General features: G+C 39.0%; 2 protein-coding genes across 13 annotated transcripts in view; one reads left to right on the plus strand and one right to left on the minus strand.

Moving 5' to 3' along the window:
* Positions 1 to 13,900, plus strand: part of LOC137622274 (transforming acidic coiled-coil-containing protein 3-like) — a 295,374-nt gene extending 281,474 nt beyond the window's left edge. For all 11 annotated transcript variants that reach the window (XM_068352809.1, XM_068352808.1, XM_068352816.1 and 8 more), the window contains 2 exons: positions 11,109 to 11,258; positions 11,852 to 13,900. In XM_068352809.1, the coding sequence (XP_068208910.1) occupies positions 11,109 to 11,258; positions 11,852 to 12,041 (340 nt within the window). In that variant the 3' untranslated portion in view covers positions 12,042 to 13,900. The remainder of the gene's footprint in view (positions 1 to 11,108; positions 11,259 to 11,851) is intronic.
* The window catches only part of Dnaaf5 (Dynein axonemal assembly factor 5), a 73,536-nt gene that overhangs the window by 989 nt on the left and 58,546 nt on the right, over positions 1 to 14,001 (minus strand). The window contains exon 11 of one of the 2 annotated variants that reach the window (XM_068352820.1): positions 11,821 to 11,918. The exons of the other annotated variant lie outside the window; for it this stretch is intronic. The gene's annotated coding sequence lies outside the window, so the exon portion shown is untranslated. Of the gene's footprint in view, positions 1 to 11,820; positions 11,919 to 14,001 lie in introns of those variants that run through there. 2 annotated transcript variants of the gene reach the window in all.

The raw sequence follows: 14,001 nt of genomic DNA on the forward strand, positions 1-14,001 counted from the left end.
AGACACCATATTATATAGAATAGAGGGAATCACTGAAAATAACAGATGCAAATAAAAAACAGTACAAAAGAGTTTGTCATGACATCATCAGTGAATCTATATGCAACAAATGTCAATTGTAAGCTATCAAGCTATTTGTTTGCCCAACTTTACCTAGTAGCCTGAGAAATGCACCGAATCACTTTAGAACAACTTTTAAGTGTAACCACAGAGATACCCATGTGGGAATAGTTGCTTTGTTAGCCACTTTGCAGCAAAACCACATGGATGACAGTACTTCTCGGACTTGGAGCACAGTCGGGGACTCTGGTTATCAACGTCTCCAGCATTTTTTGTATCTGTTCCCTCTCTTGTCCCGCCCTCGGCTCATTAGTGCTCGTAACTCATTCATGCATTACAGTATTACAAGAGACGCTTGCTACTGTTGCCCCCTTATTTCAATTATTTTTGAATTTTACCTCTGAATAGAACAAGCTGTTCAAGTGTAGTTGCAAACTTGGCGACCTCAACACTGTACACTTCCTAGCTGCTGAGAAGAGTGAGCCAGGGGAGTGTTGGATGGAGCCTGGTAAAGAAGGAAAACCACTAAAACACTCAATTTTATCTTGGGGTGTTGTGATTTACTTGGAGAGTTTAGACATCTATGAGTAATGTCTATTGTTTGGCTGTTCCACTCTATTCAGGTACTGTGTCTTCTTTTACGAGATTTACTTTGAATATTATTTAAACGAGCTTTAATTGGATTTGGTAACCCTCACTCTGTTGATAAGACTTTGAATGTCTTCTACAGTACCCTTGTTGCCCTTCATTTGTATGCCATGAAAACAAACATTTTGGAGATAAAGTAAAGATGTCTACAGATCTTAAATTGGCCTATATAAATTGATAAAAGATAAGTTAACGGAGGAGAAAGTCGGTTGGACTAATCCAAATGCTGTTTTGTTCAAGCATTGACTATTTTAATTTCATTCAAAAAGTCAAATCCTCGTAGTTACTTATTACCTCATCCCGGCTTACTGTTAATGACATCTTATAACGACAACATCTTGTCTTGGCAGCATTTGCATTATATAATCTGTGTTGAAAATTTATCCATACATATCATATCTATGGTTTAGTATTATTCAAGATTCCTTTTAAAAAATGAGGATCAGGGCAGCACACTACAAGGGTGGATTCAGACGGTACATGTATGTTTGGCAATTGTTATTCTGCGTATAATGTCATTTCGAGTTACTCTGGCTGTCAGGTTCATTCTAAATATGCTGTCGTTATTTCCTATTGTTAAGTACTTATGTGGGTTACGTTCCAGGATTCTCCGCATAAGAAGCGATACCTATTTTTCTCTATTTACTGTTATAAACCTTTCCCACGCTCCATTAGTCATACAGATTTTAATCATGGGTCAAGGGAACCTATTGATAATGTCTTTCAATAACCATGTCTGCAATAAGTTGTCCTTTTGCAGATTAGGTAAGACAATCTGATGCATTTCTCGTTTCCTTACTGACATTTAGGCATAGGAAATGGTTTTAGTTCAGGCAGTTGGATACTTTGACATTATCTTTTAACACCATATCCAAGGCTTTCGCTGGCAGCCAATCTCTAAACCAAGTCAGACCTTTGGATAGCTGTTAACTAGGTCCTGCCTGACTTTTGGTATCTCCATGTCAGAGACTTTCCCCACAGTCTTCAGCCCCAGTCAGACCTACCGTCATATCTCAACAGGTTTTGGCTTCAGGTTTTACTTCAAAACATGTGTTAGCCAGCTTATTGAAATCTTTATTAGCGACAGACCAGATCAACTAGTTTCTAACAAGCCTCCTTTGTTCATCTGGGATGTTTCCTTTGTGGTCATACCCTGAGAAGGCAGTAAACTCCAAATTCTTTTCCTCAACACACATTCTACAAGTAAGGTGAGCAAAGCAAAGATTGTTCATGCATGGAAGTCCAAGAAGTAAATCAAATGAGTCAAAGATGTCTCTCAGTGGTTCTTATGACACTAAAATAAACCAGTGTGCATGGGGTAAGTGTAGGAACCAGTATTGCTTCAGATACTGGCCAAGTGAAGAATGTATAAAACTTAAAATAACGCTACCTGAGCTTTTAAAGGAATTGAGACAAATTAGCCACAAAGATTCTAAGATGGTGGAGGCTCCCTCTAACTATTGTAGTAGTATTATTTGAGTAAGGTGGTGTTATACAATACCCTTAGCCTCTCAGTTCTGACATACCAGTGTAGGCAAGGTTATAACCTCCGCTAACGAAGTTGGGAGGAGGTTATGTTTTTGCCCCTTTTTGTCCATTTGTTAGTGAACAACTTCCTGGCCACAATTATATACTCAAAGTAGTGAAACTTTCAGGGATTGTTAAGTTGATATGTGGAAGTGATTCAATTTTGAAAGTCTTAGGTCAAAGGTCAAGGTTGACCAAAATAAGCTGCTGTGGCAGAGGTCTGCACTCTTAGAATGCTTTTCTAGTTCTTGATGTCATATCTTTGTTTTAGAAATGCGACTGAACTATTCTTTTTCTGTAAGCAAGCCAAAGCCAACTCTGGTCCGCCAATCTATAACCCTTCCTAAAAGAATTTCAAATCGGGACACGATTGTGATTGTCATTGGAGGTTAGGTTCTCTTTCTGATGTTTTCACTTTATCTACATACATCACAAATGTGAATGAGACTTAAGAATTCTTCTCTCTCTCTCGCCTAACAACATTAAATAAAAAAAAATAAGATCAATTCAAAACTAGACTGTTTATGTCAGGTTTAATGGCACAGCAGTTGATGCTCAGTTCAAAGGAATTGGGTCTATGCTACTGCAGGTTTTGGCGTGAGAATAATTACATGTCTCTGATCATGCAGAGCTTTTCTGTGAATATCTAATTTTTAAATATTTAACTTAGCCGGTGAATATATAATAGCTGCTACTCAGCGGCTCGACAGAAAACACACTCAAAAACTCGCGAGCGATCGCTATGAAGGTTGCGGGTGTGCCCACCAGCGCCACTATCGGCCAGATACCACTCTTGCATGTAAACAAACCCTTCAATTCTTCTCTGTCGACCTTGACGACAAGACGTATCAATACTCGCTGTAGAACCTGGAGTTTTCTCAACATTTTTGGTGAAGTACTTCATTTTGGTTTGAGCTTTCGCAGTGCAGGTGTTTTATCTTCATCTTAAATCTTGAACTCGTTTTTGGATAGATTTAATTTTTGATGACAAGAGAGAGAGTATGGACTTTCTTTGACTTTTAAATGGCCGACCCTTCCCTTAGACGGAAGTGTGTTTTAGGCTTTTAGCAATTATCTTATCACGTTATAAATTAATTATAGATTTTCCTCTATATATTTTATATCTCAACCGCCTTTATTAGGCCTCTTCGATTAGCTTTCCATTTATAATAAACATCAAAATAAATTTTAATGATTTGTTTATATGCGACCTTTCCTGAGAGTAGGCGGTCCTAACTTGGAAACCGAAGTTAAACAACGTTGAGCCCCTTTTCAATCGTAAATAACTTTTACAGAGCTAATGATTTAAAACTTATTAAATGAAATTTTTTTTAGTAAATATTTTATGAAAGTTTTTTTCTTTGAATAGTCTTCGTACTGTTTCAAAGATGAACTAACGTTTAGTTTATTTATGCTACGCAGTTTGCGCTCTATCGTTACGATAGAGAGAGAGAGTATCAAGGTTTCACTTTGCAGAAAGAGTAAATCGATTCTGACGTTTTGTTCATTTTTCTTTCAAAGCTTAAATGTTTTAAATACTATTTTAAAGGAACTTTTTAATTGAAAAACCTTTCAGTTTTTTCCTTTGGTCAAAAAACCTGTTTATTGACGAAAGGTAAGTGGGCTCTTCTCTTCGGGCGAAATCAAGAGAGAGAGAGAGAGATAGAGACGGAGAGAGAGAGAGGAGAGAGAACGTTCCGATCTTTATTCTCGTCCCAAGCGAGTAACGTTGTTCTCGAGTCAGCTTTTTACTCTCGTCCCTAGTCTCTGTACGGGGAGAAAGGATAAAACGTTTTTAGTTTTTATTCTCGTCCCAAGGCACTGTACGGTGAGAGATTGAAAACGTAGTTTTGAATGAACTAGTGTTTAGTCTCCTTCCCAGCCACTGATCTTTTTATCTTAAAATATGTTTACTGTTTTTTTGCTTGTTTTAATGTGCTTACATTATACGACTGATTTCGCAATTATAACCTTTTGATGAGGGTAGAATTGCGTGCTTCAGGTAGAAATCAGTTTTATTCATACCTAATGTGAATTGTTAAAAAATTCGATTTCAGTGAAATAAGTGCAAAACAGAAAATCGTAGTGATAAAGTGATATTGCGCAAAGTGTTATCAGTGTTGCGACCGAGGGTTCGTCTGTTCGTGCCTGTCGTTCGCCTAGTCCGGGACCTCTTGCAAGCTCCCAAGCCCAGGGGAGAAGTAATGTCGTACGACTTATGGGTTCGAGAGGCCTTGATCAGCGAACAGACGTTCCCTCTATGGTATCAGGCGTATCTCACCAAGATCGCCCCTACCATTAGACGAGAGAGACGATTTTCTCCTCGTCATCCGAAGGCTTTTCGCATAAGAAACCATGGAACAAGGTTTCGAGGCCCTTTAAGCGAAAGTCAGTCCTTTCAGGACAGGTCCAGCGTCCTGGTTTTAACTATTAGGACAGCTGACACTATGCAGTCATCGGAAGACTGCTCGCCGCCTAAACAAAAACGTAACACAGGCTCCGAGAGTCTTTTTGTAGGCAAGGTTTTGCAGTCACAGACGTTACCCTCGTCTCTTACCGCAACCATTCCCGTTGTTCCTAAATGAGTTGTACGGCAAGACATGCAGAATAAGCTTGCCTCTCTTATGGAAGACTATTCTGCCGATAAGGTTCACGTTGATCCTAGCCGTTTATCTCATCGAGATCCTGGCCTTCAGCCGCCCAAACGAACCTTTGTGCGTCCTGTTGACGTTGGCGTAGCTAAGTCACGTCAGTCACGATATGTAGAGCCTCACTCGATGCGGTCACGTGTTGGCTTTCAGCCGCATTTGGACGTTAGGCTGCTTCCTAATGCTCCTGTTGACGTTCAGGACGTTCGCCAACCAGCGGAGTTGACTTGTTTTGACGCTGAGCGTCAACTACCGCAGTCGAGAGTTGTTTTGACTGCTCAGACTAGACAGTCAAAACAGTCTCGAGTGGACGCCCAGCGTCCTCCCGCACCTGTTGTTGTTGACAGTTCACAGACTGTTAAGCAGTTACATGACGTTGCGTCCTGGTCCGCTACTAATGCACCAGTGCGTGTGGACTCTGCTTGTCAAGCATTGCCACCACGGCAGGTCTCTCCCTTGCTTGAGACTCGGCTATTGTCGGACAAGATTCCTTCAGATGAGGAAGTTGCTGTTCCCCCTCCTACTGATATTCCCTTGAGGACTCTGTCAGACGGAGAGGAGCCTAAAGCTGCTTAGCTCTCTATGGACTTTAAATAAATCATACTGATTTTTAAGGATCTTTGTCCGGATCTTTTTGTAACTGCTGCTCCTCGTTCGCCTAAACGTCAGAGTTTACACTAGGCCTAGCTACTTCGAAGCCGTTGTTTTTATAAGCTAGTGCTCTCTAGCTCTTCTAAGAGAGCTTTACGTTTGCTAGGCGACTGGTTTATCACCAGGAGGAGTTTGGGGGAGACAGCCTTTGCTTTCCCTACTTTTAAGCTGGCTTATAGAGCGAGAGTCTGATATGACACTCATAGACTCTCCCTGGCGCCTGGCCATGAGACGCTCCTAGATTTTATGGTCGACTTCAGAGCTAGACCATCTCCTGTTAGGAGTCTTTTTTCGAGCGTTTGAAGTTTTGCTGTACAATTATGTCATGCATAAACAAGGCTTTCAGGGATGGCTCCAATGATCTGACAGCCACGTTCTCTGCAGGAACAAGTTCCTCAGGGATGGCTCCAATGATCTGGCAGCCATGTTCACTGCAGGAGCACGTAAGAGGCAAGTGCGCTCAATGTGTTCATTGTCAAGACAAACTTCACGATGAAGTCTACCAGGCTGTCTTGACAGCATTAATGGAAGGCGGCTGGATGGTCTCTCTCGACCTTCAGGAGGCATACTTCCACATTCCTATACACCCGGATTCCCAATCGTTTCTGAGGTTTATTTACAGGAATGTGGGGTACCAGTTTCGAGCCCTGTGCTTTGGCCTCAGTCCTGCTCCTCTCGTGTTTACAAGGCTCATGAGGAATGTGGCAAAATCCCTCCATCTATCGGGGATCCGAGCCTCCCTGTACTTGGACGACTGGCTTCTCAGAGCATCGTCCAGTCTTCGCTGTCTGCAGGATCTACATTGGACGTTGAGTCTGGCCAGGGAGTTGGGACTTTTGGTCAACCTAAAAGTCCCTACTGATCCCATCTCAGATTATTCTATATTTGGGGATGGAGATTCGCAGTCCAGTTTTTTTTTTTTCGGGCTTTTCCGTCTGCCACCGATTAGAACAAGCCCTGCTCGAAGTCCAACTAATGCTGAAAAGATAACGTTTGTTCAGTCAGGAGTTGGAACAGTCTCGTAGGGACTCTCTCATCCCTGGAGCAGTTTGTCTCACTGGGGAGACTACACCTTCTGCCTCTCCGGTTCCATCTAGCCTCTCACTAGAACTAGGACAAGACGTTAGAGACGGTATCATTCCCAGTCTCCGAACCAGTGAAGGCATGCCCTAAATGGTGGGACAGCAATATCAGTCTGAGAGAGGGACTATCCCTAGCAGTCAAGAACCCAAACCACGCGTTGTTCTCTGACGCGTCGGATTTGGGTTGGGGTTGCGACCCTGGACGGTCGGGAATGCTCGGGTCTGTGGACCTCAAGTCAGAAGAGCATGCACATCAACGGCAAGGAGCTATTAGCAGTCCCCTTGGCCTTGATGATATTCGAAAGCTTCTTCGAAACTAAGTGGTAGAGCTCAACTCAGACAACACCACAGCTTTGGCGTACATCTCCAAGCAAGGAGGCACACACTCCTTCACGCTGCTCGAGATCGCAAGGGACCTTCTCTTATGGTCAAGAATTCGAGGCATCTCCCTGTTGACGAGATTCATCCAGGGGGACTTGAACGTCTTGACAGACTGTCTCAGTCGGAGGGGTCAGGTGATACCCACGGATTGGACCCTCCACAAGGACGTGGGCAAGAGTCTTTGGGCTACTTGGGGTCAACCCACCATAGACCTCTTTGCCTCCTCGTTGACCAAAAGGTTACCAATCTATTGCTCTCCAGTCCTAGATACAGAAGCAATCTACATAGACGCGTTTCTACTGGATTGGTCTTTTCTGGACTTATATGCATTCCCACCATTCAAGATAGTCAACAAGGTACTGCAGAAGTTCGCCTCTCACGAAGGGACAAGGTTGACGTTGGTTGCTACCCTCTGGCCCGCGAGAGAGTGGTTCACCGAGGTACTTCAATGGCTGGTAGACTTTCCAAGAAGTCCTCCTCTAAGGGTAGATCTGTTACGTCAGCCCCACGTAAAGAATGTCCATCAAAGCCTCCCCGCTCTTCGTCTGACTTCCTTCAGACTATCGAATGACTCTCAAGAGCTCGAGGCTTTTCGAAGGAGGCAGCCAGTGCGATTGCAAGAGCTAGGAGAGCTTCTACCATTAGAGTATACCAGTCGAAGTGGGAAGTCTTTCGAGACTGGTGCAAGTCAGCATCTGTGTCCTCGTCCAGTACCTCTGTAGCCCAAATCGCAGATTTTCTTTTACATCTTAGAAAGGTTCGCTCCCTTTCAGCTCCCACGATTAAGGGTTACAGGAGCATGTTGGCTTCGGTCCTTCGACATAGAGGCTTAGATCTTTCCAACAATAAAGATCTCCAAGATCTCCTTAAGTCTTTCGAGACCTCTAAGGAACGTCGTTTGGCAACTCCTGGATGGAACTTAGACGTGGTCCTAAGGTTCCTCATGTCAGACAGGTTTGAGCCATTACATTCAGCCTCCCTGAAGGATCTCACCCTCAAGACACTTTTCCTAGTGTGCTTGGCTTCGGCTAAAAGGGTCAGTGAGCTTCATGCCTTCAGTAAGAACATCGGCTTTTCTACAGAAAAAAGCCACTTGTTCACTTCAACTTGGTTTCCTGGCCAAAAATGAACTGCCTTCTCGTCCTTGGCCTAAATCTTTTGATATTCCTTGCTTATCAGAGATCGTAGGTAACGAACTGGAAAGAGTATTATGTCCTGTTAGAGCTCTTAAGTTCTATTTAGCTCGTACTAAGTCATTACGAGGTAAATCTGAGGCATTATGGTGCTCAGTTAAGAAACCTTCATTGCCTATGTCAAAGAATGCTTTGTCATATTTTATCAGATTTTTTTAATACGAGAAGCTCATTCTCACTTGAATGAGAAAGACCGATGTTTGCTTAAGGTTAAGACGCACGAAGTTAGAGATATAGCAACCTCCGTGGCCTTCAAGCAAAATAAATCTCTGCAAAGTATTATGGACGCGACTTTTTGGAGAAGCAAGTCAGTGTTCGCGTCATTTTACTTAAAAGATGTCCAGACTCTTTACGAGGACTGCTACACACTGGGTCCATTTGTTGCAGCGAGTGCAGTAGTGGGTGAGGGTTCTACCACTACATTACCCTAATTCCAATATCCTTTTTAATCTGTCTCTTGAAATGTTTTTAATATTGTTTTTTGGGTTGTACGGGAGGCTAAGAAGCCTTTCGCATCCTGGTTGATTTGGCGGGTGGTCAAAGTCATTTCTTGAGAGCGCCCAGATTAGGGGTTTGATGAGGTCCTGTTGTATGGGTTGCAGCCCTTAATACTTCAGCTCCTGGGAGTCTTTCAGCATCCTAAGAGGATCGCTGGGCTTCGTGAGGAAGACAGACTTATAAGGCAGAGTAATCGTCTAAGTCAACTTCCTTACCAGGTACCTATATATTTTGGTTTTGTTATATTGATAACTGTCAAAAACTCTTAGCTTATACGCTGTAAACTTAATTAACTCTAGTCTCTACCCACCGCCTTGGGTGTGAATCAGCTATTATATATTCACCGGCTAAGTTAAATACTGTATTTAAAAATGATATTTTAATTATAAAATAAATTTTTGAATATACTTACCCGGTGAATATATAAATTAAAGGCCCTCCCTTCCTCCCCAATAGAGACGCAGCGGGACGAGAAGAATTGAAGGGTTTGTTTACATGCAAGAGTGGTATCTGGCCGATAGTGGCGCTGGTGGGCACACCCGCAACCTTCATAGCGATCGCTCGCGAGTTTTTGAGTGTGTTTTCTGTCGAGCCGCTGAGTAGCAGCTATTATATATTCACCGGGTAAGTATATTCAAAAATTTATTTTATAATTAAAATATCATTTTATTAGACATGCCAAGTTATGGAGCCTAGAAAGATAAAAAGTTTATGACTGGATTCTGAATCAGGGTAAATACAATCTAAACGAAGGTGAACGAACAGGTCAGGATGAGATGCATTCCCAGTTCGTTGACTACTGTTTCTGAGGAAGCGCTCCACTGTAATTTAATATAATTGAACTGAACTTGTTTAATGCCATAAATGATGTCAAGACTATGAGTGGATTCCATTTCTAGTCTTATACAATAAGAATCTGAGATACAGAAGGGTTCCCAGTTCCTTGACTCTATATATCAAGCACTTGGCCTTCATCCAACACTACTGTTGCTGTTGCACTCTTCTCAGCAGCTAGGGAGTGTTTTGGTGGCTAATTTGAGATTTGAGAAGAAAGGAGGGTGGAAAAAATTTCTTCATTTATAGGTCGCTAAGTCAATGCCTCAACTTAATAGTTTGTTCTACTTCTGTTTAATGACTAATTCTACTCAGAGCACAGTAAGTATGGAAATATTTTAGTTTAAAATCATGTTACTAATTTTGTCATACATTTCACGGGACTTACATTTGACAGAATTCTTTTAGCTCTAAATCCATTTGTTATTCATTTGTAAAATTTTCCTCTTGTGCTCCTTTAATTCCAAATTCCCTTTCAGTTGGCAAATGCCCCTGGTTAATTGGTGCTGGAAAGGAGACTTGCATTCTCCTGAATTGTAATTTTGACTTTTAAGACTTTCAGATTTGACCAATTTTGCCTTTAAAAGTGTAATTTTTATTAATTTGGGAAAACAAGAATATTATTCCTTCATGAGTTTTCATTCAAAATCTTCACCAAAGTCGAGTGAACTATGAATGCAGCATACAAGAACTTTATATACTGCTCTGATCACCAGTCCTAAATATGCATCTCATTATATACATTGTCCATTTTCATATTTTGTTGGCACAGGCCCCAGCACCTAGCTCAAGAATGCATTATTCCTCCAGAGTTTTCCAATGAAAAGACTGAATTGTCTGTAGTAGTACAAAATTCATATTATTCACCGCCTATCATCCATAAATGAGTAATTTCCCTCTACAGGTATTCCACTTCCCTCATCCTATAAATTTCAGGGTCATAATTCTAATTTTACCAATATTTAAAAAACACTTGGTATTTTTTGTCCTCAATTTCGGCAATATAACTCAAATCTCATCATTTAGAATTTTTTCCACTGCCTTTTATGTTCAGTTACTCAAGATTTTGGTAATTCAGACATGATGGATTTAATTTGCGCCTCTCTCCACTCCAACCATGTCAATGTCACAGACTGACCACACTTGAAAACTTATTACCTGATCCTAAGGTCAGGTCTTGTTAGATTTTTTTTTAAACTTATCTGTCTGTGACATTTTCATGTAATACAGTTGGATAGCATGTAATTAAAATTATTTCTAAAGTCATAATTGGACATTTCTTAATCAGTTGCTAATAAGCAAGAGGCAAGGGAAAGGTCATTACACTTGACCCCTCCCCATGATAGCTCTACAGGTAGACCTTGTCCTCCTCTGACCTAAGCTTTACCTCTCAACCACCAGAGGAAAGTCACTGGTGATACAATTGAGACACTATAACCCCTTCTCTCCATTAGCCAATTCCTTTTCTTTCAGGGTGTTACTGTATTGCAGAAAAAATGGGGTACAGTATGTGCATTTTAGATAAGGAATAGAGTATATGAATCTTTTGATAACCTTGTATTTAGCAATGTATTTCTTTAATACAGGAAATATGAGAGAACAAAACAGGTTGTCGATACTCTACGAAGAAATGAGGAAACTTTAAGAGGTGCTGTTACAGATTATGAAAACAAGCTACAAAAGCAGGAACAAAAATTCATCGAGTTCCAAAAACATGCTGAAGAGAAGATTCAGCTGTAAGTACTGTGGTTCTTCCTAGTTATTAGCTTAGAAGTATATAGTAAAAACTTTGTTTTACCCCTTGGGATTTGAAGTCTCAATTTTAAATACTTTGTATGGAATCTAGTAACAATGATTAATTTCTTTTTCTTTTTACTTCAATACTGTATATAAAATTATATGAATAGGGTCTGGCAAGTCTGTCCTTTTTTTTTTTTCTCTACAAAATGATTTAAAGCATTACATTGATTCTTTGAGCACCATTGGAAGTATTTTACATCTTAATTTTTTTGCTCCGTAAGGCAGCATTGGACTTGTCCAGTAATTATTTTTTTTTATGTTATTCCCATATATGAACATTTTACACGGGTTCATATGTAATATTATATACCAATGGAAAGGACATTAAATTTTATAAAGATGTTTTACAGCTTTTGTGTTAGAGTTTCATAGACAATGCCCCTCCCCCAAAAAAGACCTGGGACTTGAAAGCCAGGCTAAATAATTTGGTGAACATTTGGCACTCTATTCATTAAATAACCAGTTTCTGAAGATGTGTAGCATGAAATTCAAACAATATTTATTTTTTATATCCTTTATATTTTTATAGAGCAAATGAAGAATTTGAAGCAATGAGACGAGCAAATGACCAGGAGATGACGAAAATGGCAGCGCTCCTGAAAAAAGCAGAAATGAAGATAATGTCACTTCAGGATTCTAATGACCGCAAGACTCGTGAGAACCAGGAATTAACACAGCTCTGTGATGACCTTATTAACAAGGTTGGAACATCACACTAGCCGGTCATGAGTAACGATTTTGCGTTTTCACTGCCTATTTTAAAAAATACCTTTGATTACTCATGAAGGTTATTGACTCCGGTAGTGCAACAAAAGGCATAGATATATATGCTTGTTAATCTCACTTAATCTGTGATTAAAATTAATTACTAATAAAATTTGTGTGACCTGTTTTTAGTGTTTGGCAAACATCTAGCAGTGTGGTAAAGTGCTGATGTATTTTATGTTGGAAAAAAAAATACACCCGTTACAGGATCTATCTTGAAACAAAGTATACACCCAGTCATATTAAACGAAGGAAAATGCCATATTGTATGTTTTTCTGCAATTTAAAGATGACTGGGCACGAGATGTATGAAATGTACATATCAGTAGAGTGAAAAAGTATTTATACTGTATGTAGATACTGTAATATCATTATAAATCATTTCATAGTGTTACCCATTAATTATGATGTAGTTTAGAGAGAAAGTATGGTTTTTTATTTAAAGAAATGAGCATAATGAGAATTGTAAATAACAGAAAATAACAGTAATTTCTCTTATTAATGTATATCATATTGATGCTTCTACCTGCAAATTTGTAAAATAAAATGTGCGTAACATAAAATATGGATTGCATTTACCAAATTTGCTTCACGCATTGATGTCAGATGCTGAAAAGTATTTCTAGAAATGCAATAGAGTGATATTAAATGCATTTTAATTGTGGACTGCATATGCTACATCTGAAAGAGAATTAATCCTAGACAGAATTGTATCTTTTCATTCATTACTATCTATTGTCGAAGTAATGATTTAAGAAGTTTGAAAGAGAGTTAAGTGAAATGTACAAGTATTATATTGAGAATATTTTCTCAAGTATGGATTCTGAAGGGTTAGGGCTGTGATAGTTGCACTATTGTCAGCTTATCTTAAGAAGTTGCCAAGAGCCTGCCATTTAGATAATGCTGATAAAACCTTTATACTGCTATGTCATAGGTCAAGCACAAATTTATTTCCCCTCCCCCCTTTTTTTTTTTATTATTGTACAGAACATGTAAATCCTATTTACAGAGTATATTTCTTACCTCGCGTGATAAACATTACGCAAGTGCTTAGATTATAATTGAATGCCATAACTTCATCCACAATTTTCCCATATGTAGCATTTAACCAGAATTGATAATTTCTCACTGCTTTGAAATTATTTTTTCACAGAATCCTGCACTAGTGTCCAATTTTCACTTTTTTATACTAAATAACATTGCGTTTACAGTGTCAAGATTTAAAACTCGCCAAAGGAACTAATTTAAACAGATTTTCTACTGAAATTAATGAAGTAATTGAAAAACTACAGTATCATGAAGTGAACAGTAAGACTTTTAATTCTAATAAGGTCTCGGATATCATATTATTAGTGTTTATTATAACAGAATCGGAACCAAATGAAAATTGTGTGCCTTATAAACAATTAGAAAATTAATGAAGCAAACACATGATTAATTTAAAAACGGTTTTTATCAGTCCATTTCAAGAAAAAATTGATTACTGTTAATGAAAGATTTTGAGGCACATTAATTAATGTTAATAATGCAAATTAAGTCTAACAAAAATTTATCCTAACTGCCTTATTATATGAAATAAAAACTGCTCCACTGAAATTTCATGACTACATTATGATTGTAATAATTATGACTGTTTTACAATTATGAATAAATTTCACAAATGAGTTTTGCCGGTTGTAAATATTGTTTATAAAGTAAAATCGTCTACATTATTTTAATTAGACATGCCTTTATTTATTGTTTTCAAAGATTATGTTCTTTTGATCCATATAACATTATGTATCATAGAAATTAAATATAAATTAATATGCAGTATATGTTTAAATTATCCCTGTAATATCTAATTATATTATAATGAGTATAAAGGTAATTACTAAGTTAACATTAAAGCTCTTGAAAAGTGTATTAAACATC

The sequence above is a fragment of the Palaemon carinicauda genome, chromosome 29, assembly GCF_036898095.1.
Source record: "Palaemon carinicauda isolate YSFRI2023 chromosome 29, ASM3689809v2, whole genome shotgun sequence".
NCBI classification, from domain to species: Eukaryota; Metazoa; Arthropoda; class Malacostraca; order Decapoda; family Palaemonidae; genus Palaemon; species Palaemon carinicauda.